General features: G+C 31.8%; 1 protein-coding gene across 1 annotated transcript; it reads left to right on the forward strand.

Moving 5' to 3' along the window:
- Positions 1–626: 626 nt before the first annotated feature.
- LOC134716548 (uncharacterized) lies at positions 627–26,114 on the forward strand. The gene is made up of 8 exons (XM_063579559.1): positions 627–883; positions 3,139–3,274; positions 4,687–4,871; positions 5,637–5,900; positions 19,439–19,495; positions 21,163–21,189; positions 24,121–24,236; positions 25,959–26,114. Exons 2-8 carry the CDS (start codon positions 3,156–3,158, stop codon positions 26,112–26,114), a joined length of 924 nt encoding a protein of 307 aa, XP_063435629.1. The 5' UTR covers positions 627–883; positions 3,139–3,155.
- The last annotated feature ends 1,710 nt before the right edge of the window (positions 26,115–27,824 follow it).

Below are 27,824 nucleotides of genomic sequence, written 5' to 3' on the forward strand. Positions count from 1 at the left end.
GTAGCACTGTCATTTATATTGTCATTAATGTTATCTACACATGCACATAATTTGTCTGATAAACGGTCATTTGTCCAGACCAAATAATTAAAGTAAACAAAAGAGGGTCAGTATATATATAGAAAATATCATAAGGCGTTTTCAATATCGCGCTCGTATCAACCCAAGACACCAATATAATCCCAAGAGCTCTGCTCGATGGGTTTTTATTGGTTGAGGGTTGATACGGTGTGTGATATTGAAAAAGCCGTATCATATACACTTAAATACATATACCTCAAGTAGATGTTTTTGATGTGACATGACGTCATACAAATAAGGAGGTTTGAAATGACGTCATGCAGATTATAGGTTTGACAATACGTCATACAGATTATGGTTTTGATAAAGCCTTTGCAACAGTGAATGCAATCGATGACTTGACGTCATACAGATTAAAGGTGTAATAAAGCTTTTGCAACCGTGCTGATATCGATATCATCAAGGATGGCTGATACAGCACGCTTGTCAATGATTGTAATACACATACAATTTATATGTATTTTCTACTAAGTATATAATATTTTTTTATCTTCCTTGTACCATTTCCGTATAATAACGTATACTAAGAATATTTATATCTGTAACACTTATTTCTTTACAAGCGGATGGCACTTTTGGACTAACAACAAGGCCAATAATCTGACTTATAAAGAAGGACAAACATATTCTAATCTCCCATTAGACGAAGAGGACGATACGGCAGATACAAGATTAACACCATATTGCGTTTACGGAACATATAACTATACTGAAAATAAATTTGGATGGATTCCGGTTAATTGCAATAATATAAGCTATCAGTGGAACAGTTTGTGTTTTTTGTGTGTTCCTTTTTACACAGGTATTTAAATCAGTATATATTGTTCTTACTGTATATATATAAAGGAAGATGTGGTATGATTGCCAATGAGACAACTGTCCACAAGAGACCAAAATGACACAGACATTAATAACTATAGGTCACCGTACGGCCTTCAACAATGATGGGTAAAGCCTATACCCCATTGTCAGCTATAAAATGCCCCGATATGACAATGTAAAACAATTTAAACGAGAAAAAATGAACGAAAAATAAATATGTAACACATAAGCAAACGACAACCACTTAATTACAGGCTCCTGACTTGCACTGGGAAAGGCACATACATAAATAATGTGGCGGGGTTAAGTAGAATTGTAATATGTGATTCGATGATAAAATGCATTTCAGGTGTTCCTCGTTGTTCTTAACATTTATCTAGATTTTGATTAATATACTTTCAAGTTATCATATAGAATATGCGATGTTTTTGTCTGACAATATTCAAACTATTCATTTCTCGGTTTGTATTTATGATTGTGATTGGTTTGCAAAGGAGTTAAATCTGCTGCGTATCAGCTGGTTTTTTTTGAAATTTTGTTAGGTATTAACTTTGTAAACTTTGTAAAACTAATTTCATCTAGAAAGGTATGCTAATGATAGGGAAAAAGTAAAATCACAAAAATACTGAACTCCGATGATTATACCTGGTTTTATAGCTAGCTTATTCTCTATTTTGTATGACAAGTTAAAAAATTATAAAATTACATTTTATTGACAACAATATTTGAACAAAACAAACAGATATATTAGTCAAGAATGTCAATAACAGGGGTAAAACAGTCAACATTGGGTCAACCGTGACAAAATAATACAATGATGGGATGTTTAAGTACAGAGCCACGTCATATATAAGAAAGGAACACAAAAAGGCATATAGAAAAAGCATATTAGCAAAAATGAAAGACGAGAATACAGAAATTATAATAGAACAACAACACAGTGACGAGAGGCATCAGTACAAAGCAATGTCATATGTAAGAAACACAAAAAGGCATATAGACAAAGCATGAGAATAAAACATAACGGCAGATGAGAGGAGTTCAGTTTTTTTCTATTGTAAACCATGTTACGTCAATCAAACTAAACACATATATTGAATATTTCTGTCCCAATTTTTATTGTCTGTGTTGTTCCTTTTTTGTTAATTAACTATGTTCTCTAATGAACTGCGGTTAGATAATTAACAAAACTATTGGATCAGTCCATTTCATAGTCTTCATGAGCATCAGAGCTCATCCCCGATATGTAGACACGTGCACATGGCGTTCATTTTTTGTAATCACTCTTAAATTTTCTCTGCAATCTTGTACGAACTGTTATTTATGCGTTAATTTATTTTTAAGAGATGGATTTATCCTTTTTTTCCTTGACCTAGTACGTTTTCGTTTACCTTGTCTTACGTTCTTTTTTGCAATTTTAGGCATATATTATATTATTATGTAAACCTGTAATCCAGAATCTTATCTTTTACACTGGCTTTTATTTGCATATCAATTGTACACAAAACTACTTAACTCTTGCTTTTTACCTTCTATACATGTCTGTCTTTAGAATGAAAAAAACATCGGCTTTTGGTTAATGAAAAACAAAAATGAACAAAATTCTTCGTCAAATGGCGTTTTTAAAACTCAACACAGTAATTACAACTATGATTTGTAATAAAAATCAAAGTTTTCAAGCTGATTAAAAATAAAATCACCAGTAGTCAGCACATCTATGTTGACATGAATTATCATTGGTTTGGTCAAAATTATTAATAAACTTATTATTAAACTTTGAATTACGAAAAACTAAAATTTCTACCAAAGAAATACATTTACCTTGCTGTATTTGACAAAACCTTTCTGAATTTAAGGTCTTTATTTCTGTGAATCTTTTGTTGATAGTCTGGCGTACAAAAATTTACTCCTGTTTCTATGCCATTTTATTATGGACTCATAAGTTAATTGAGAACTGCTTTAAGAAAGCCAAAATAAAAAAAAATGTGTTGGTTTTTCACTTACAATACGCTTATTTTTTTTGCGTTTTCAATCAGCATTTTTTTTTCTTTATTTTTTCAATGTGGTTTATACACTTCTATCTTATGATGTATATCAACGTTAACAATTTATCGTGTATTGAACGATCATTTTGCCATTTATGTAATAGTGTGAGGACGTACTAACTTTGTTTAAAGCAACTTTATTCAATGTGATATATGGGTTTATATAAATTTATTTTGTTTTATGTGCTAGTGAATACAGATGCTGTTATGTATACACAAGAAGTCACATGGCCGACAGCACGAAGAATATGTGAGGATGCAGAAGGAACTTTGTCTGGATTTGAGACAGTTGTCTTTAAGACATATTTTGAGAGCATATGGACAGGGTAAGATGTTTGCCAAACACATTTGCAAGTTGCATGTCGAACACATATTCAAGTTTAACTTTTGCTATCCATTAATTGGCAGTGTGTTTGTTTTTATCGGCCTCATAATGAAATTGTTCAAGTGCACAAGTGGATTTCCGATACTGTATTTAAAGAACTTTAAGCATTAATATATGTTTATTCTGTGATGTTTTATTATTGTATTATATCGCTGTTTTGTTCAAGCTTAATGTTCGCAATAGAAGATGGATTATAATATAAAGCGAGCATATTAATAGGCAACGATCTTTAAGAGTTCTAGTATAAGATCTACATTAGTAAGTTACGTGATGTCTTTTAGCCAATTGTCTCACATATCCATTGCAAGACAGTAAGAACATGCATACACCTCAATGATAAAAATTAGAGTTTGTCAATGTGCTATATAACCAATGATTTTATTTTTCTGATAATGTGGTCGGTTCAAATTTTTTTGAAATTGTTTTATTTTTGTCAAAGGTTCAAAGCAATATTTATATATTGAGTAAAGGCGTACTCTACCATCTTAATATGTCAGTAACTGTATTTGTGTTTGATCTGTAAAAATGAATACAGTTCTCAATAGTCCAATTAACTGGTCATTAATACATTGACTGTAAGCGATATTTGATGAAGTACTGGATTTTTCACCAGGTAAACGCATTACACAAAGGACTTTTTTCATTTTACTAACTTTTGACTCAAGATTATACAATTTCAATAGGTTACTTTTTCTGTAGAAGGATATCCTTGTAATCGCTCAAATAAGGGCAAACAAAATAATTAAAATCAAACTTTATAATGGGTGCTCTTTGAGGGAAAGTTTACTATTGTTCGATAATTTTGTCTGGCTAACAAAAATAGCAATCAGTAAATTAACCCAAAACATTTAACCAAATGAAATCTTGTTTTAACATCAGTTCATTGCACTCGCTAGACTTGGTACTAGAATGTCCGGCAAAAGAGCAGATTACCTGTCGAAAACAATATCAACTTATGAGTCAAAAGTCGGTAATATGACAGTAGTCTTTTATCTTGCATCCAACATCATGTTCCATTACATCACACGCCATACCCTATTGCATTATTTACCGTTTCTCTTTCTTTATTCGTTAATGTTACACGATAAAGTATTATTCCAAACAATACTCATAATGCAGTAACAGTTTCAGAGAAAACGTATTATTGCAAATTTCAATATCTTATAAAAAAAAAAAGGAATCAATGAAAAAGACCCTCGTAGTTTCAAAATAAAAAAATGCCAATTGACCAATCAGATTGAAAATCTAGAACAAATCATGTTTAGTGACTCCTTCTTGAGGAAGCATTTGAAAATTCGGGTTAAAACGAATATAACTAATAGACTTGGCAGGTATAGTAGCATATTATTACAGTATATCAAAGTTCTGGACAGGTTATCATTCAGAAAAGTATGTGAGGGAATTAAGATCCAAGCCATTTCCCGCCGATATCAAAAGAGAAAAGACTTTCTGTGTATATGCTGTTTATAAAGACCGTAAATTACAGTGGTCTACAGAATCATGCGACGCCAGACATAGTTTTCTTTGCTTCCATAAGAGTAAGTATGATACCGATATCAGTAAGTTGAGTGACCATATGGTATTTTTAGGGTGGTGGGATTGACATGTTAGGGTTGTTTTTGTTTGAAAAAGAGAGGCAAAGGGGCAAGTAATATTGAAAGAGACTTAATAATTTCTGAAGTGAACCTCAAATTCTCTAAGGAAAAAAAACAACGATAGAAAACAAAGAAAAAAAAACCCCTTCCTTTGTTTATTACATGGGTTCGATACCCTTTTAATACCCTACCCTTTCCGTCTTTAACATAATAATAATGGAAAAATAAAGTATATATTTCAGGCTATAAATTTGTTTTTATATCACGGTTCTGCAAAAGCAATTTAAAACTAATATTTGTTGAAAAAAAAACCTGTGCTTAAGGTGGTACCCAACACTTTTACAAAAATTTATTTGGCTCGTTTAATTTTCATAAAATTTTGCCAAAGTATTTACTTTTACCCTATAACAAAAATATAAAAATTTCAAAAATTTTGAACCAACCGTTGTGTCAGAAAAATTACACTGGTTATATAGCAATTTGGCAAACACCAATTTTGATCATTGAGAAGCTTTATATTCCCTTAACAACACAACGTAATTAAAACGTTTAGCTGATTTTACAGAGTTATCTCCCTGTAGTGTTAGGTACCACCTTAAGTGTTAATTTTTGTTTTATTGGTAATTTTTATTTCATGAAATGGTTTGACATGTTTCAATATTTGACGTTTTTTCTTGCAGTATAGTTAACTTTTATCCTTTATAATAGGAAATGGAACTATTCAAAAGCACACAAATCAAGTTATTATACATGCATCAGTCCTGAAATATGTGGAACAAATACATAGGGTTTGTGATTGCAGAGATGAACTAAACAAATTAGGGCAGAGAGGATATTTCGTTGGAGGGTATGAATACAACTTCGAAAATGCCACCTGTCGCATTTTAGAGTACATAAGCTTGATCAATGATGCCAATAACAAATTTCTACCCTCTAATTCAACAAATACGTATTTGTTTACTTCATCTAAATGTAAGTATTTTACTACGGAAAACCACAAGGTAAGCGTAAATAGTGGAATAGTAACTAACTTGATGTCGGTACACAATCGAGGTTGATTCTGTTCGACGTAGGGATGTTTGGTATCATAAGTTTAGAGTCAACAGACGAGATTTAAATTGCACTTGACTATTATATTACAATTCAAGGAATGGATGGTATTTAGAAATTTCTCTGACCATCAATCCTTATTTATCAAATTTTAAAATTATTCTTGCTCCTGAAATCTAAACCCCAATTACACATTTGATCATAGCCTGCAATCACATTGTCTTTCACTGCGTTCTTCTTTAGTGTTTTCGTTCGTTCATCAGTCCGGAATTTTAAAATGTGTATTGAATTTTGAAGCTATTTTCCCTCCTCGCCGTAAACACAACAATGCATGCCATTGTCACTATTAACCATATACTCATGTTGTTAATATATATGATCCTCTACCCATTAAAAAGCCGTACGGTGTTCATCAAAACTGCACGAAATTATAGTAGTTGTCCCTTTCAAAACAATTGTATAATTATTTTGGGAATCTGTACTACAAATCCAAATTCTCATTAATTCAAACTCAAAAAGTATCAGTACGGATATAGCCTGTCACAGAAAAGACAAAATGAAGATACGCAGTCATCTGCAAAGACAAACAAGAGACAATATCGTTAATTATGAATTTTTCAAGGTTAAAAGATAAAATCACACTAAAATCTAAACTCCTAGGAAAACTCAATACGGAAAGTGCTTAATAAAATTGTAATATTAAAAGTTCAAACACATCAAACGCATGGATAACAACGGTAATACTCATGACTTGGTACAGGCATTTTTGTTATGTAGAAAGACAATTTCCGTAAATATTCAGTTTGTTTCCACTATCTCTTATTTGTTCCACAAACACAACTAATGCGATAAATATTAAAAGAAAACCTAACAATTTATACAAAGTCTGAATAAATACATGTTTGCAAAATCTCAACTTCCTTGTTGCACCTATGCAAATTTCGTGTTTAATCAGTTTGGCCAAGTTATAATTTGCAACGCAAGCAATGTCACGAAATGTATTCATAAGATGCATTAAAGGAAAGGGCAATTAACAATCATGGTTATATGTTCTAATTCACTTGTTCAAACGAACATTAATTATTTTTGTGCACCTTGCTACTTTATTTCGTCAAATCCAAGCTGCATACTATATCTTTTGTTATAAAAGAAAGAAACACATTTCTGATTTTATCCAGCGTGGTGACATGTCCATTTTATTAAACATTTATTTGTACAAACTAAATCATTATTAATTTTCATTGTCCACCAAAACATTGGATTCACTGAATGTAAATACGTCACGTCCACTAAATAAAAAAATCATGATACACTGGCGTTACAGAATATCTAAAAATAAACAAATATCATCATTAGTACACAATCATTCAATTCATCTCAGAACTACATAACAATTCTACACTACTGTAAATATGTCTACAATAACACGTTCTCATCTAAAATTAGAAATTCTCATATGCCACTTAACTTATTTTTGTGTGAAAAGGCCACAAAATTTGGGATTATTGATATATTTCGCGTAAAAAACTCACTGTATAGCATTAACAATATTTGTTTGTCATCTTTTGGCAAGATTTGTGATGATCTGTGATCTTTCTTTGTAAATGCGAACCAAAATTTCATTATTTTATCATCAAACGTTTTTCATGGGATGCTAGAATGAACCATTTTAACACCAAGGAAATAGTTCAAGTAAATAAACATTAAAAAGATACTCATTCTGCATTTTTGTTATACTTTTATGTAATTTTTAAAACATATACATAACATAGCATTTACCCATCTTTATTTCAGATGTTTCAATGAACAGAATACTAAATTAAGTCTTTTTTCTCTTACTTGTATTTGTCAGGTCTGTATGCCTGCATACCACCCTGGTGTATGCTAAAACCTCACTGTATGTGTATACTAGAATTTGTCAGGTCTGTATGCCAGCATACCGACCTGGTTAATGCTAAACTCTCACTCTATGCATATATAATTATATTTCAGGTCTGTATGCTAGCATACCGACCTGGTTAATGCTAAACTCTCATTCTATGCATATACTAGCATTTTTCAGGTCTGTATGCTAGCATACCGACCTGGTGTATGTTAAACTCGCACTCTATGCATATATACTAGTATCTGTCAGGTCTGTATGCTAGCATACCGACCTGGTGTATGTTAAACTCTCACTCTATGCATATACTAGTATTTGTCAGGTCTGTATGCTAGCATTCCGACCTGGTGTATGTTAAACTCTCACTTTCTGCGTATATAACTAAATATTTGTCAGGTCTGTATTCCTGCATACAAATCTGGTGTATTTAGAACCTTAATATATTTATTTTGGCATAGTTAAGGTCTGTATGCCTGTATACGAACCTGGGATATGTAAACCGATTTTTTAAATTTATTTATGTTTTTTTTCTGCTAGGTACTTGTATGCCTGCATGGATTCTAAAATTTTATTCTGGATTTATGTTTGTATTGGCAAGTCTGTATGCCTGAATGCTAAGTTTTTACTGAGTTGTAACATTTCTTTTTTAAATTATGTTTGCATACCTCCCTTAGAAAATAAGGAGATGTGTAATCTTTCAGTCAGTTTAATTGAAGTCTGGAGCTGGCATGTCAGTTAACTGCTAGTAGTCTGTTGTTATCTATGTATTATTGTCATTTTGTTTATTTTCTTTGGTTACATCTTCTGACATCAGAATTGGACTTCTCTTGAACTGAATTTTAATGTGCGTATTGTTATGCGTTTACTTTTCTACATTGGTTAGAGGTATAGGGGGAGGGTTGAGACCTCACAAACATGTTTAACCCCACTGCATTTTTGCGCCTGTCCCAAGTCAGGAGCCTCTGGCCTTTGTTAGTCTTGTATTATTTTGATTTTAGTTTCTTGTGTACAATTTGAAAATTAGTATGGCGTTCATTATCACTAAACTAGTATATATTTGTTAAGGGGCCGACTGAAGGACGCCTCCGGGTGGGGGAATTTCTCGCTACATTGAAGACCTGTTGGTTACCTTCCGCTGTTGTTTTTTTTATTTAGTCGAGTTGTTGTCTCTTTGACACATTCCCCATTTCCATTCTCAATTTTATTTTTATGATTGTGAAATGAAAAGGTCGAAGTACATGGATGTAAGGAATTACTTATGTATAGCCTTCAACTTCATTTGAATTTGAAAGAAAGCTCTTTTTAAAATTCTTAACTGCAACACTCAGGGGTTTATTCCCTATACCAACCGGCTTTTCAATAAACCCTTGTTGATTATCGGCATACCAACATATAATCCTATACCCATTGGAACATAAAAGTTTGCATATTTGTTTGCCATTTTCAGTTCACGGTATTCTTGCATACAACACTTGTGTACGGTGAAAACTTATTTTTCTTGCAAGGATACATACAAGCTTTAATTGCTTGTATACCAATCTATGTTTTATTGAATTGTAGTTTTACATACATTCTAGTATTGTCAAACCAAACTGGTGTTCAGTAAGTGTATGGTTTGCCCCCAGTCTTAAATGTATGCATATACAAAATTAAAGTACACAAGAAACAGCATAGAAAACGAACAAAGTCTGAGCAACACGAACCCTAACCAAAAACTGGGGATGATCTCAGGTGCTCCAGAAGGGTAAGCAGATACTGCTCTACATGTCCAACAGTGGTACCGTCGGGTTGCTCATGTTTTTACAAACCCGATAACTAGCTTTATACAGTAAGTCAAATCCATGAAAAGGGAAGGGGATTGTAGTTATGACGTGAGAAACATATCAGCAATCATCTGTGAAACGGTTATTCCATAACGGTCAACCAAGTTGAACTATATACTATGGTAACAATTGTGTATACACTGGAGTTGTAAAAACAAATTCTTCAACCAGGAACGCCAAAGAATTGATGCCTTTTCTAGTGAAGCCATGCATACATTATAAGCAGGAACAGCAAAAAGACTGGTGTTGTTCATTGGTGACATCGTTTTCTAGGAAGACATTGGTTTAACCTATCCAGTCACTAAGAAGTGTTACAATTAAATTCATAAGCAACACATAAATAGTCACATGAAAGGTATAGCCAATGTTTGAAAAATGCTGAAACGAGAAATGGAAACTACATATTATATACATATATATATGCGAGTAAATATTTTACACTTCACAAATTTAACATTGATGTGGCGTGGTCAACTACAACAAAAATTTGATGTTCACTTATACTTAATTTGTTGAATGATCTTTTATCATGATTATTAAACATGACAGTTTGTACGGTACATGATGAGTTGCACAGTAGAATTGTAATAACATTTTGACGTTTATCAAAGCAAGGTTTAATCTTATTTAAGGACAGCGGTTCATAGCACGATTTTGTAAGAAAATTTTTGCATTGCTCACGTATATTGGTGTAGTAGCTTGAAGTAACAATTAAGTTGTGATATAGATTATAATGAAGTAACATGTTGTTTTATAGAGTTGGAACTAAGTAACGTTTTGTATTGGAATTTATAACTGTGAACCTGAGCTGTGAACCTTTTAAATTTATCATATATAATACATGTACTTTAATATGATTAAAAATGTGAACATTAAACAGACTTCGTTACTAGTATATAGACGGTAGTGAGCCTATATATATACGGTGAAATATTTAATAGCTATTTCCTTTATATGTAAACGGGCAAGAATGATTAGATCCCAGAAACATATATCCAAAATAATGACTGTCCAAAATACACAGAACAAAGACCCACGTTAAGGGTTACATTTAAATCACAATTACTGATTTAAAATTTTATATGAACTAAAGGTTCTTTATAGTAGTTGAATTGAACTCGTTCCCTTGAAAAACAAATTGTCGCCATGCATGTGATTGATTGAAGATCAATGAAATATGTCATTTCCTTAGTAACATTCATTTTTCCAATTTGAACACTCTTGAAATGTGCTGTTCTAATCCTTTTGCAATAAATTTATGTATAATTTGTTTGAATTACTTCTTTTCTAAAAACAAACTAAAAAGCTAAACAAAAAACGGTTGAAGCTACGTTTTCATTTTCATTGTATACATGTAGTGCTATTGTTGTAACATTAAGGGGCTTTATCACAACTATTAGTGAAACAAAGTATCTGAAGTATCTTAAAAAAAGATCTTCATAAATTACCTTGTTACAGTATTGATTTAAACAGTCTAGTGGCGGATTAGATATTTTCATAAAGGGGGAGGGGGTTCCTATATAATCAACCAAATGTTTCCCACGAAAGGGGGACAGGTACCGTTTGTATCCGCCTATGGGACCCAAGTTCAACATCATGAAAAATAAGAAATAATAATGTATTGCAAAACAATTTACGAAAAAGAAAAACCGGAAAAATATGAAGCAATGACCACTTTGTGGCAATGACAACTTCAACAGTCAGGACCCTGACTTGGGACAGGCATATAAAGACTATATAGTGCACAGGTATTTGGGGAATGGACAGTGGGCAGTTTGAATTTGGCGTTTTTTTTTATTCATTTACAATTTTCTACAATGTATATATCAAGTCTCAACAATCCATTGCTAGTCGATTACAATATTTTTTTTACTATAAATACGAGCCCCAAGAGTCACTTGTAAATTGTAAATGAATAAATAAATCGCCAAATTTGTTTTTTAGTGAGGTCCAAAAAAAAAGGGGGTCCATTCCCCAAATACATGTGATATAGTGTGGCCGGTTTAAACATGTGAGTGCTCAGCTTCCCCCTCTTTTTTTTTTTACCAGGGGACAGTTGTTTCCCTAAAAGTTGTAAGAATAAGACATGAATATCCAGAAGTGTCATAAGGGGGATAAGATAGGGAGGGCACTGCATGACTTCTTTAGAGATGGACGCATCAGTACTGTTTCCCTCAATAAATCAACTAAAGTTTTCCCACAAAGCATAGGACCCCATTAGCTGCGGTATCGTAGCTCTTTAGGTCCTTTTGTTATTTTTTGACTATTTGCGGATGGTCCGCAAATAGTCAAAAAATAACAAAAGGACCTAAAGAGCTACGATACCGCAGCTAAGTACCCCCTTAGATTCTACTTCTTGCTACATGTCATGTGTACATGTTAAAGCCGACCTCCCAAAAAAGAGGGTGTTAAATCATCGGAAATCGTGAAAAAAGTACAAAAATGTACAAAAACAGCTGGGTTTACTTACCATAAATATATCCGCCATTCTGTTTTGCCTCTGGTTCATTCAAATCAAGATAATAGAGCGTATTTTTGTCCATTTTCTTCTCCGTGAGGGGAACTCCTTCATTGATCATTCAAATCCCTATTGTTTACACTTATAAATGACGTCATCTAGATGGAGTGCGTGACTCCGCAGATAAATAGTCCTTTTTTTTGACTTTTTAATAATTACCAACACCAAGTATAATAAACAAAACAGGTTGTTTTGTAATCAATTGCTATTATTCTAATTAAGTGTACTGGTAAAGTAACTTGTGTAAGTCAAGGCTATCCGTCTATATCCTTCCGCTTTACGTCAGAAGGTCCCTGACGTCATATAATTTTTTTGTCAACAACTTCGAACTTGGAACCTTGAACAAATTGTGATCGCCTCATTTTTCCGTAATTTTAATTTGCAAACAAAACAGATTACCTGTTAGGTCAATAAAGCGATCATAGTCATGGAACTTGAGCATTTATAGATTTACAACAGTGAACGCTTCACCGGTTTGCCTTGCAAATATTAACGCTTTTCTGTTTACCAACGGGAGAAAATAAAGAGGTCAGTGGTAGGCTTTTAGTTTTAAAAAAAACTCGAAATCGGCAATAAAGTAAAACCACAACTATACTGACGTAAAGGATTTTTTAAACACCCAGGTTCGTATGCTATCATACAGACCTCGTTAAATACAACATCTGATTCAATATTTGATGTTCTGCATACACCAGGTGCGTATGCTAGCATACATACCTGAGAAATACAATGTATTAATTAAATGTAGACATTAGCATACACCAGGTACGTATGCTAGCATACAGGCCTGAGAAATGCAAGTTAATTTATTACAATTCAGTTCAGCATATACCAGGTGTTAAAATGCTAGATTCACGATTTCCAAGTGCTTGATAAAATAAAAATGTGTTTTTTCTTTATTTTTCTTTTTTTTGCATAAGTTTGTCTTATGAGTAATAATTCGACCTATTTGAGTACGAATTATGACAAATTACCGTCAATGAGAATTTCTAATTTTAGATGAGAACGTGTTCAATGCAGTAGTAATCAACGTAGTGGTCACCGCCTAACCTCGATAACTGAAAAACGTACTCCTTTACTTATATACTACACGCGAAATCCAAACCAGTTCTTACAATAGGTACAACGCGTCTAAAAATAACTACGCGGAGAGCACATAAATATATAACTAAACTTTTAAATTCTGATGGTTTCAATTCAGGATTTTATCCGAATACAAACAAAACATTAGAAAGAAGATGTACATGCTCGTTGGAAATTGATTTTAAAGTACTATGTACGGAGCGCCGAATGGGACTGTCGTGATTTTGGACTCAAAATTCAATTATGTACGGACAAAAGTGATTTTGTTTAACAAAAATTAGTTCAGTTTTACAAAATTTATGGCATACTACAAATTTAAATTTTTTTCATAAATTTTTTTCTTTTAGTGGACAACAGTTACTTTTGTCATTACAAAATTTTGTATGCAAATTAGTTATGTTTTGATTCTGTGAACTTATTTGCATATAAAAATAATATTTTGTTACAAAATTAAATTTTTTGTTTATATTTGTGTAAACAAAATTGAGTTTTGTTAAACAGAAATGAAAATTTAACACAAAAGTCAATGTTGTGCCACAAGAGTCAATTATGTGTCACAAAAGTCATTTTTATCACAAAAGTCATTTTTATCACAAAAGTCATTTTTGTGTCACAAAAGTCAATTTTGTGTCACAAAAGTCAATTTTGTGTCACAAAAGTCAATTTTGTGTCACAAAAGTCATTTTTATCACAAAAGTCAATTTTTATCACAAAAGTCAATTTTGTGCCACAAGAGTCAATTATGTGTCACAAAAGTCATTTTTATCACAAAAGTCAATTTTGTGTCACAAAAGTAAATTTTGTGTCACAAAAGTAAATTTTGTGTCACAAAAGTAATTTTTATCACAAAAGTCAATATTTATCACAAAAGTCAATTTTGTCTACACAAAAATAAACACAAAATTGAATTTTGTAACGACAAAATTCATTTTTGTAGACAAAATTCTTTTTTGTCATGACAAAATTCATTTTTTGCATGACAAAATTCAATTTTGTATTTATTTCTATGTTGACTTTTGTGACACAAAATTGACTTTTGTATAACAAAATTCATTTTTGTAGACAAAATTCATTTTTGTCATGACAAAATTCTATTTTGTAGTTATGTTTGTGTAAACAAAATTGAGTTTTGTAAAACAGAAGTGAAAATTTAACACAGTAGTCAATTTTGTGTTACAAAATTCATTTTTGTCACAAAAATCAATTTTGTGTCACAAAAATCAATTTTGTGTCACAAAAGTCAATTTTGTGTCACAAAAGTCATTTTTATCACAAAAGTCAATTTTTATCACAAAAGTCAATTTTGTGCCACAAGAGTCAATTATGTGTCACAAAAGTCATTTTTATCACAAAAGTCAATTTTGTGTCACAAAAGTAAATTTTGTGTCACAAAAGTAATTTTTATCACAAAAGTCAATATTTATCACAAAAGTCAATTTTGTCTACACAAAAATAAACACAAAATTGAATTTTGTAACGACAAAATTCATTTTTGTAGACAAAATTCTTTTTTGTCATGACAAAATTCATTTTTTGCATGACAAAATTCAATTTTGTATTTATTTCTATGTTGACTTTTGTGACACAAAATTGACTTTTGTATAACAAAATTCATTTTTGTAGACAAAATTCATTTTTGTCATGACAAAATTCTATTTTGTAGTTATGTTTGTGTAAACAAAATTGAGTTTTGTAAAACAGAAGTGAAAATTTAACACAGTAGTCAATTTTGTGTTACAAAATTCATTTTTGTCACAAAAATCAATTTTGTGTCACAAAAGTCAATTTTGTGTCACAAAAGTCTATTTCTGTCACAAAAGTCAATGTTGTATGATACTTCTTGACAAAGTTGATTTTTTTTTATGAATTTTGTCATCACAAAGTTGAAGTTCTCATAAAACAAGTCTGTATCACATAGTTTTGTAAGACAAAAATGATTTTGTTATGACAGAATTGAATTTTGTACAAAACCACAAGAGTCCCATTCAGAGTCCCATACTATGTATGTTCCGGACCATATGAGTATTTGGACCATACGCGTATGGTCATGACCATATGCGTATACTCATATGGTCCGACCATATGCGTATGGTCCGACCGTACGCGTATGGTCGGACCATATGAGTATTATACTCGTTTGGTTATTAACGGGCCGGACCATATGAGTATTGGGACCATATAGGTATTTTTTTTCAAATATACAATAGAAATAAAACAATAAACTTTATCTTTAAAACAACTGTGTTTACAAAAAATTGTATACGTTTTACATTTCAAAAGCTACATATACATTAAATATAGATGCCACCGTCAGTTGATCTTAGTTTTCATAGCTTATTGTATTTGTGAATGCTTTTGTATACTTCGAATGACCTTCACACGGTTCAATACATGTAGCTTTTCTGCGATTGCTTGTTTTGGCTGCGTGCAGTGATATCTATTCGGACAGCTCCGATGTGTCTATGGTGTTTTTAAGAAACTTTAGATCTCCAATATCGTAAAATTAATATCACAGATCAAATTAAATAAAGGCAGTGGCAATTTCATGGCTCTTAAATGTTATTTTACCGGTCTTATAATTAAGATTAAAATAGAAATATAGAAATAAAGAATAAAAAAAAATAAAGAAACACACACTGTTAATATAGTTTTACTTTTAAAAAATATCATGACCTTTAAATAAATATCATGATCGTTGCCGGTGACGTAACCAATTTTAAACAATAAAATTCCGTTACCAATATGTTCATTTGATTTTGACATCTTTTTATAATTGTACTTACAAATATATAGTATTACTAAGTAATATTAACTGTGTGAAACTTTTTTTTTATAAGTTTTTTAATATATAATAAAATGACATTTTAGTGACTTAACAACCAGAAGGGTCACACCTAATGAAGAGATTAAAAGTATACGTGTTTATTACCCCAACCATACGCGTACGGTCCGACCATACGCGTATGGTCGGACCATATGAGTATATACCCATATGGTCATGACCATACGCGTATGGTCCAGATACTCATATGGTCCGGAATATGTACATAGATCAAAATAATTTTTATTGTACAATAATTCTCGATCTATTTTTAAAGCCCTTCGTTTGATTTTTTTGAGCTTTTGATTTTGCCACTTGATAAGGATGAATATCTAGATATTGACTATGAGGGTCGACTGTAAAGAAAACTTTACGACAAAAGAGAGCATTTCAACTTCCAAAGTGAAGCATTGGGAAGCTGAAATCATCACATCGCAAATTGTACGGATGCCATCACGAGTTGGGTGACCGTTTTTGAATATCTTTTATATAGATGATTTCAGGTATGTTACTTATGTCGTAACTACTGTGACTTAGCGAACAAGACTTTTTACCTTTATTTGTGACATTTTTACATATTGTGTCTGTTTGTATTGTTGACGCACCATCATCAATATCATTAAATTTGATGCAACTGTTGTACAAATGAGAGGTTAAGCGCTATAAAACCAGTTTCAATCTACCGTTTCTGCATTTGAAAAAACCTGTACCAAGTCAGGAATATGACAGTTGTTGTCCATTCGTTTGATGTGTTTTGTCATTTGATCTTGCCATTTGATTAGAGACTTTCCAATTGAATTTTCCTCGGAGTTCAGTATTTGTGTGATTTTACTTTCTTGTTTTCATAAAGGAATTAAATAGTAACAACTCACTTGAAACCAACATTTTACTTCAGCGACACTTACAAATCATACAATTAAACTTTTAATTTTGCCATTTGATAAGGGACTACCGATTTTAGAGATGTTCGCTTGACTTATTTTTGTAGAGTTTTTTTCAAGATTTTTTTTATGTTTTTAATGTCTTCTATTCATGTACCATCAATTTATAACTGTCTTTTTAAAAAGCTTTTTTATTTTGAAACAGGATAGCAAACATCCTTCATTTTAAAAAAAAAATATTTACTCGCACACTAAATTAAAAATTGAAAATTATGAACAAATCGGTGGAATGTCATAAAAAACGAATAGGATAAATCTTATATCTGATAATAATAAGTGTCTTCCAAACGAATATATACTGCTTGGTTTGGCAACTACAGTACAAAACATCCTTTCAAGTGTTTTTTTATCTGCAAACATCTGAAATTCCTTAAATTCGAGGCGGTAACAGATTAATTTCAAATAAATTATATTTTATAATACATTAATGCATGCCATTCTATTCATGCACGCAATTTCATTACCAATCGTCCTCTCAATCAATCAAATGCTTCAATTTACTGATTCAAACAATCAATCATTAATGGTAATGAAAAAAAGAATGATCAACAAGAAAAGTATGCCGTTTCCTAGCAACGGAGAAATCATACATTGCAAAAAAGAACTTTTAATTTAAACAGAAAGCTCCTACATGTAGAGCTGACATAATCAAATAGTTTGTTCTTATATTGTCAACATTTTTTTAACGTTTTTTGTACAAACCATGGACATTTTTCATCTCTTCGAATATTTTAACTTTTAAAAAATTCCAAAATGACATTCCTTAATTTTTCCTTAAATATCATAAGTCCCTTCTACTCTTAATTATGAAGTAAACAGTCCTTATATTATATCAAAATAATTACATGACATGTACGTTTCATTATGTTACGTTATTTTAATTGGCTTTAAAAAAAGCAATCTCGCGTTCTTTTGAATATAAACTCATCATAGATACCAGGATTAAATCAACACACAATGAAATTTAACATTCATGATGACACGAGGTCCCGCAATAAAGTACACGGGTAAATTAAAGACAAACTTGATAGACATTGTGTTTTCATGAAGAAAAAAATGTAATTATTAGTATCGAATGCTTCTTTTTGTAATTTCATAGGGTTGTAAAAGCGTTGACTGTGCGCACATTTTTAGAGTGAAGCGCTTCCTCTCTCCAAACAAAATATACTTCGGTCAACGCTTTTATACTCAATGAATTTAAAAAAGAAGCATTCAATTCTTAAATGATAGATATCATTATTCTGTTAACTGTTTATATATGAACATCTTCATCTGGTGAAGGACCATATCGTCATTTAACTCAAAATTTATGACAAAACCAATAACCTACGATGTGAACACTTGATTGGTAGCATAAAATGATAAGCAACCAAAATGACCAAACACCCCCACAGAAAATCACACACACGCTTAATCATGAAAAAAAAGGAAACTGCCTCTCCTAAATCTGTGAGGCTTTCTTTTACTTACACAATACCTATTCCTTTTCTGTCTAAAGAAGATAATATACCACTCCAAGGTGACATATCATTCATTAACGCCAATTACGGGATATCATTTTTACTAAGACATTATTTCTTTTTAAAATTTCTTCAACCAAAATGCAAACTCTTTTCTGTATAATTTTTATCTGTCAAGGGAGGTTAATATGATGTTTGACTTGCGATATTATCAAACATCGTTATGTATGCGATATGTGCAGGTATGACTGTTTCTGTGTTAAAATAACTACATATCACAATGAATGCTAATGAAGTACATGTACATGGGACACTTAATTTACAAAAACACATCAGATACGTTAGAGATCAGAGTAAAATAATGATTTAATATATATCACAATAAACGTATTTTGGGTCCTCAAAGATTTTTTGTTTGTTTACTGTCATTATTGTAATTGTATATTATGTTATTTTGCTATAGCATTATGTTTGCTTCTGCAATAAAATATATTCATTCATTCATTCATTCATTCATTCATTCATTCATTCATTCATTCAAAGATCTTTAATAGTTATCAAAGGTACCAGGATTGTTATTTAGTACGCCAGACGCGCGTTTCGTCTACATAAGACTCATCAGTGACGCTCATGTCAAAATATTTATAAAGCCAAACAAGTACACAGTTGAAGAGCATTGACGATCCAAAATTCTAAAAACTTACACTTTACACTTGTTTGGCTTTCTAACCATTTTGTTCTGAGCGTCACTAATGAGACTTGTGTAGACGACACGCGAGTCGGGAGTAAGCAATGATAAGCCTGGTACCTTTGATAATTATGTATATATAAAAAATGAGAAGAATACCACGAACAAAAAAAGATATATTGGAAACCATCAGAGGTCGAATTATCAAAATATAATGTATGCCTTACACTTGTTTTTTTTTCAGTGTCAGTAGAAAATAATGAATCGTTTAATGGCATAGAATTCGTCACTGGAATTCAAGGTAAATCATTTGCACATTTAAAAGATTATTACTTTAAGTAGCATCTGAAAAAAAAACAATCAAAAAAAGAAGACGGAACAAAATCTTTTGTGAGTTTAACCCCAGCATTAACAAGTGTCAAAATATAAAAAAAAAACCAACAACACCCAAACATGAATATTAATTGTGTGTGTATAAAGCGGTTTTCTATAATCACTTTCTTTCAGAACGCTCAAACTACAATATTAAAGGTCAAGGGTAGAAACATACTTAAATATCAAAAATAAAAGATAAAACGACAATCAAAGAAAGCCAAATCCATAAAAAAATATTTAAAAATACTTTATATTCATTTTATTTTTATTAATTCTAACATGATGTCCTTCAAACGCTTTGAGTACACACCCGTTGTAAAATATGAACATATTACATTGGCTGTTCCGATCGTACTCCCATGTCATATGTTTGTTTATAATGAAGTACCCGACGCAATAGAATGATGACGTTATAATTTAAGCATTTTACGTGAAAATACACGCTTTTGATACCGAAAATCATCACAACAAGGAAACGTAAACAAACGATGCTCAAATGTGGTATAAGCCCATTTTTTATACGTAGAAGACATATAAGTATATTTTCATCAAAATTTATCTAAATACGTTATTGTAAATAGTTTGAGCATGTCACTTATTCTGTTTGCTCCGTTGTTTACGCCAATCTAAAAGTGCGTTCATTTATGGGAATGGCAAATATTTGCCTCCACATAGAGCGCTTCGATCCAAAAAAAAAATGCCGTTTTTGTCCTATTAGAATCGAAATAATTCATGGGGGCTTGAATTTGTCTAGATTTTACCATAGGTTGTCCCTTTATGCCGATATTTTACCCCTCGCTATCAGGGTAAAATATTTGTCATAAAGGGCCAACCAGTGGTAAAATCACGATATATTCAAGCCCCCATGAATTATTTATTAATTAAGAAATAAGTAAGAATTGAATTTCCACCTTCTTCTGAAAATAGACATTTGTTTACTTTTTCTATTTACTTAATGATATTTCTTTTAGTCATAAAATTTCTGAAGATATTTCAAAACTTTATTGTTCCTGATGATGGTTATTTAGCGAAAGTTATTCGTTTTCGAAATTTCAATTTGAATAGGGATACTTATCTAGGTAATCGTTCTGAGATTGAATCTCATTAATAACATACGAACAAAAAAGTGAGACAAGATCATAAGTGATAATTTTCACTTACCATGGCCATTTAGCAAGTTCTCTGTTCCTGGAACTAAAATACCGATATAATTTTATAGAAGTTTGCTGTTACACAATTTTGCAAGTTGTGCTTAGTTATGGAATACATCTCCCTCATGCAAAGACAAGATTCACTGTCAGATTTTTGTTTAACTTCCTGACTTTCCTGATTTTCAAATATTTAGACCTAGAGCATCACGGAAGTGATATTAAATGTAGAATGCGCATATGGTGCAGTAATATTGGTACCATTTAGATGATTGTAGTTTTAAGGCCCCTTGAATATAATAAAGTATCATTAGTTTTACATAACACATCCTTTAAATGTTAGACTGTATAATAAATATTAAAATGTAAGCTCGATAAGTTTATTGAATAAAAATCGATCTGACGTCCGCATTTCTGTCTTTTAACCTTTCACAAACTGTTTCAGATATGCAGTTTGAACCAACAGCTGAAGGTAAGCACTAACTCGATATACATTATAAAAACGTTTGTGTTTTGAGTGATGTTAAAAAAAGTATTTTATAGTAAATGGAATTTTCTATTTTTGAACTTTGTTATGGATTTGACCTTTCAATTGTGTTGAACTTAACACCACTTTAGAACTTAAGGATATATAGATATCTATTCTTTTTAAAGTGCAACTTGTTACATATACATGAAATACAATATATCGCGATTTTAAACATATGCAGTCAATACACATGTATATTTATACCAACAAGCCCTTGGAGGATTATGATGCACTGCCATTTTTGTACGAAAATTATTTGAATAAATTTCAAAATCATATTAATCCTTATCATATCTGAGGCGTAACTCTTATTAGATCCAATGTAGTTTCAATATATCAGTTGGGTTTAAAAAAAAGAGGGACGAAAGATACCAAAGGGACAGTCAAACTCATAAATCTAAAACAAACTGACAACGCCATGGCTAAAAATGAAAAAGACAAACAGAATAACAATAGTACACATGACACAACATAGAAAACTAAAGAATAAACAACACGAACCCCACCAAAAACTAGGGGTGATCTCAGGTGCTCCGGAAGGGTAAGCAGATCCTGCTCCACATGCGGCACCCGTCGTGTTGCTTATGTGATTACAGATCCGGTAAATGGTCTAATTCGGTAGGTCAAAGTCATGAAAGGGAAGGGGATTGTAGTTACGACGTGAGGAACATATCCGATATCATTTGTGAAATGGTTATTCCATAACGGTCAACCAACTCGTGATGGCGTCCGTAAAATTTACGAAGGGATGATTTCAACTTCACCATTTGGAACTCTTGATTTAATAGCTTCCGTGTGAGCAGTAACCCTCTATCAAGAAAATCATGATAGGAAATGCAAGCACGGGAATATCGTATCAATTGAGAGATATTACCCCGTATGCAGGTGCTGCTGGAATGTTGCTACTTAGAAATGGAAAGTTCATAATTGGAAAGCTGAAATCATCTCTTTTGTCGTAAAGTTTTGTCTTCAACCGACCCTCATTGTCAATTTCTAGATGTAAGTCAAGATATGAAGCTGACTTAACTGTATCTGTAGTATCCTTTATCTCCAATTCGATGGGATAGATGCGTTCCACATAGTCACCAAATTTTGAATTGTTTAGTGAAAGAACGTCATCTATATAGCGGAAAGTAGAGTTAAAGGATATTGCTAACTTCTTATCTTTCTTCCTAAGAAGTTCCTGCATGAAGTCAGCCTCATAATAATAAAGAAACAAGTCAGCAAGTAGAGGGGCACAGTTTGTTCCCACTGGGAGGCCGACAGTCTGTTGAAAAACACGTCCTCCGAACGTAACAAATATGTTGTCAATCAAGAAATCAAGCATCTTGATAATATCGGTTTCAGAAAATTTTTTGTTTGAATCAGAGTGATTCTTTACAAAGTAGGATTTATCCCTCCCTAAGACAAGATACTTGTATCTACGTTGGCCATTCTTTTTTATGAAGCAAAGTAATACCAACTCTTTTAATTTGTCTTTAAGTTTGGAATGTGGAATACTTGTGTAAAGAGTAGAGAAGTCAAAAGTTTTAATACTGTTACAAGATGAAAGAGAGTTAGATTGTATGTACTCTAAAAGATCTTTGGAATTTTTAAGTATCCACATCTGATTCACGCCACCTCTAGAATAGGCAGTTTCACAATAACTTTGAAGCCCGTCTTTGATTGTTGATAAAATGGATGTTAATAATTTAGAAAGAGGTTTTGTGGAGCACTTGGAAGACCCAGCAATATACCGCTGTTTGTAAGGACACTTATGTAGTTTAGGTATCCAATACAGTGATGGAAGATCCGGTTCTTCATCTTTGGTTGAAATACCAAAGGAACAAAGAACAGACCTATGATTATCCAGGATTTCCTCTTTGGTAAGTGTCGTGAGGGTATATGTTGAGTTTCCAAGTGAATTGTCTATACCTAATTTGTTTATCAAGCAATTAATGTAATGACCTTTACAGACAAAAACGATGTTATTTGGGGCTTTGTCTGCGGGGACAACAACATATTTATCATGGAGGTCGGATAGGTGTTTAGCAACATTTGGGTCTTTAAAAATTGACGTAGCATGGGCATTGATTGACCCATTCAGTTTCTTAATTCTGATTTGTATTAAGGACCTCACTGCCTTTATCCATTCGGATAGAGTGTCTACGTCTTCCTTCTCGCGCTTAGCCCATTGCCTGGCATAATCCTCGACTGAATCCATCAAAATTTTAAAGTTGTATTTCCAATTGATGGATTTAGGCTCACGATATTTCGGACCTTTCGATAACACGTTTCGTAGAGAAGTGTTATTAACAATGTTAAGGTCACCGGTAATAACGTGGCCAGCGGGATTATATGTGAATTGGGAACTAGCACAAGTGCAATCAGGAGGTTTAGACTTGAAGTCGTCAATTTAATATTCAATCAGAAAATAAAGATAAAAATATCTAAAGAATTATTGGTTTGATAAAATGTGTAGTTTGCTTTTTCATCTTGGTGTTAGTTTTTGATATCTCCCGTTATAGCAAAATTGAAAATACAACATTTGCGTCTCATTTTAATGTACTATGTATGTTTTTTTTGTTGTTTTTTTAAATCTTTTTTAAAGGTAGCTTTGTCAGCACACAGGGTGGTTCTTTTATGTTAAAGTGAATTTGTATTATTGTATTATTTTGTATATCATCGTTAATGTATTTGATTAAGCTTAGTATATCTGAAGTTATAGAATGAAGTAAAACTATTTGCCTCATTAAAAAAAAAGCTAGCCCATTTTCAATTTAATTTTCTCATTCAATTGAACGTTTCCTATGCATTATATCATACACGCTAAATTTCTTTTTTAAAACAGCTTATGAAAATAAAAAAAAATGATTTTATGCTTTCATTTTTAAGGAGTTTGCATGACAACTGTTTTTGTAATAATTGGAGCGGTAGCCAGTGGAATAATTGTTGCTTATTTCTTTAAAGTCATATTACACAGATCATATACGGAAACATATTTTACAAAAGTGAGTTTGTATTCATAAGCGATTACATTGAAGTAAACTGATAATTGTTGAGTTTACTCCAGTAATCAGGTTGAATAAAATAATTTATTTTAAGGTGGTTCCTAACACTACAGGGAGATAACTCTGTAAAATCAGATAAACGTTTTAATTTCGTTGTGTTGTTAAAGGAATATTAAGCTTCTCAATGATCAAAATAAGTGTTTGCCAAACTGCTATATAACCAGTGTAATTTTTGTGATAAAACGGTTGGTTCAATTTTTTTAGAATTTTTATATTTTTGTCAAAGGGTCAAAGTAAATACTTTGTCAAAATTTCAAGAAGATTAAACGAGCCAAATTAATTTTACTTAAAGTGTTGGGTACCACCTTAAGGAAAAAATGAGGTATTATTTATGATATAAATGTTTAAAGCGGTTTGATACGTAAGTTGAAATTAAAGAAATGTTATATTTGAGAATATCTGACTGTCGACTTACATTGTAATAGGTTTGAATTGAGATTTATCGATTCGTTGGTGTAATGTCTTTCACTAATTTCGTCAATTTTCAGTCTTTTTCATGTTCTAAAAAGAGATAGATTGTTTCAAGTGATATCCATTATACAGTTTTATAAGAGATTCAAAGTGCTGACAATTATTTAGAAGCCTAGCTTGAAAAAAAACCTATTCTCTAATTTTTGGTCCTGTTAATTTAGTGTATAATTGAAAATAAAAATGATTTATGCATTATAAAATGATACTCATGTCGTCTTTTGAAATAAAAAATAATCTGTAATTATCAGTACATGTATCTTTTGTGATTGACATAAAGTTATAAAAATAAAAAAAGATGTATGTATATATACTGAGACAGTGTGTTAGTTACATAATCGAAAATGTAATACACAGCGGAAAAATCATGGTTTAAAAATCGAGCATTTAGGTCAAAGTTAATACGTCTTATATGTCAGGTACATTGGAATTGAGAAAATGCTCCATTTGCTTTTTGTTTTCGAATAGAGAGACCAGGATACCAAAGGGACATTGATATTAATCAGTCAAAAATATAATGACAACCCTATAGAAAATAAAGGACACAATTGAAGCAGAATACAAAGCATGCACAACATAGAAAACCTAAGACTTAACAACAAAAACCACACCAAATTCCATCCGAGATTTTAGTTAAACAAAAATAAGACACAAAGCACACAAAACAGTATAACAAACACAATAAAGAAAACTCTAGACTGAACAACACGAAACCATCTAAACCCGTGGGAGATCTAAAGTACTACCAACGGCTAGAAGACCCGGATCCACACACGGCATAACTTATGTTGCTCATGTCAGTACACATAGTGGGTATAAGTCAAACTTGGTCAACTGTACACACATATATACCAGTTAAACTACTTTGTAAATGTGAGTTCAGTAAGACTCTATTTAGTAATAATAAATGCATGATGCCACCTGCTACATAATTCGTTAAAATAAATATTTAATTATACTTGTAACTGTATTACCAATATGATACAGACTGATACTTCAAAGCATAAACAGAACAATCGATGTCTCACAAGACATATTGGACCTGAAATCGTATGACAAGCAAAAGAAATTCGAACAAAAACAAATCTGTAAACATCAAACTTAGAACATTAAACAATCACCACTTACAAAAAATTGTATTGAGATATTCCTGAACTCAATTAATGTATGTACATATAAATATATCTCTTCTAGAAGAAATCAATGGAGGAGTTACAAGAACTGGATGTATTTGAATGCTCAACTGAACAACCAGATTTGAATGAAAAAGGAGTTGTCGAATATACAAGAAACATTCCTCCAATTTCTGTCAGCCTACCTTATGAGAAAAATCATTTCAGTTTTATATAAAAACAACTGTATTGTAACTTAATTTTTTTTCTACAATTCACTCTCAAGTTCGTAATTAAATATTAAAAAATCGTCTCTAATCTTTTTCTTTTTTTTAACAAGTATGTCTTACACGTCTGATAGAATAGCAATGATGATATGTATCAATTCACATAATCACAGCACGTATCCTACGAAACAGAGAACAAAGAAAACCTTCATTATCTGAAAGTCGTTATTCAAAAGTAATACCAAACAAATGTTCAAAGAGCTTTGGTCGAGTCGAAGAAATGCATAGACAGCACACATAAGCATAACAACACTGAGATTGTTTGTTTAATTGACATGAGCCTTCGAATCTAATCGCTATTGACAATGATTTACAATTTCCCCCAAGAAAGTCATTGGTTCTCTCATGGTTTCCTGTACTTTTAAAATCTAACCTTGCGTTGATGAACTAAAATCTATCAAAATCCATTATAATCACCTCATCCTGCAATTTTAAAACGACCCCTACCATCGGTTTGGGCTGAAATACTAACTAGAAGTCAATAAGGCAAGCTTAAACATAGGGATCAACAAAACAAAACAAAATCAGAGTAGGGGGCATTAACAGGGTACGAAAAATGTATTACAAAACGACGAATAATATCCTTATGGGCACTCAAGTTTTGACACTGGATTACTCATATCAAGCAAAATTAATCCAGCGTAATTACAAAATGTAGTCTTTAAATTGTATTATTTGCTTAGTAAATATTGTGTTTCTCATAAATTATATAAACAAGAAAAGCAGTTTCCCATAAGTTTGTTCCACACTAGGGAAAGTTGCGAAACGAAGTCCCTCCCTTTTAAGTCCCTGCTATCACTTTCTGATTTAATGGGAGCTCGAATCATTCATTTTAATATTTTGATATCTGAATTTGTTTTCTATTTCCCAAAAAAAATACACTTGTTTCAAAATTGTAAAAAATATTGAAAATTAAAGCAAGAATACATATACCACCAAAATAATTTAATATATTAGAATTATTTGTCGCTTTTGTATACAATCAATTGAATATGTTAACTAAATTTGTTTGATTTAAAAAAAAAAATGAAATCAAAGACATGATATGAATTATAAGTTTTCGACCATGTTTTGACATACGAGATCCCAAAACATCGTTAAGAAGAAAGCTTATTAATGGAGAAAAAAAATGGTAGATGCATTGACGTGTTCGATCAAAAAGTGGCCCTTTTTGGTTTTGCTCATCATCAGGAGAAACATAAATGTTCTATCAAAGGGAGAGGTCAGTTAACAAGAACAAATAAAAATTTACACTCATCGAATTTTATCAAATCTCGAAAGAAACTAGAGACTCTCCAGAGCCTGTATCGCTCACCTGACTCTACTTGTGTTTTTGAAATCAGATGAAAAAAGATAAAATTTAAAAAGTCACAAAATTTGGTCAGCACCTCATAGAATTACTAGTATTCATGCTATGCTGGGTTTCGTTCTATTCATTGGTTCTCTAAAAGAAGACTTTTGTATGCATTTCACATAGGGTCTTATGTTATAGTAAGTCCCCTGCTGGTGGCTATCTTGGATGATGGATCGGCTACAATGTAACAACACTTGGTCAGCACTTCATAAGGAACATTCATCCCATGTTTGGTTTCATTCCATTTAGAGGTTCTTTAACAGAAGTCATTTGTATGCATTTCACACAGGGTCCTATGTTAAACTCA

The sequence above is a fragment of the Mytilus trossulus genome, chromosome 4 (genome assembly GCF_036588685.1).
Source record: "Mytilus trossulus isolate FHL-02 chromosome 4, PNRI_Mtr1.1.1.hap1, whole genome shotgun sequence".
NCBI classification, from domain to species: domain Eukaryota; kingdom Metazoa; phylum Mollusca; class Bivalvia; order Mytilida; family Mytilidae; genus Mytilus; species Mytilus trossulus.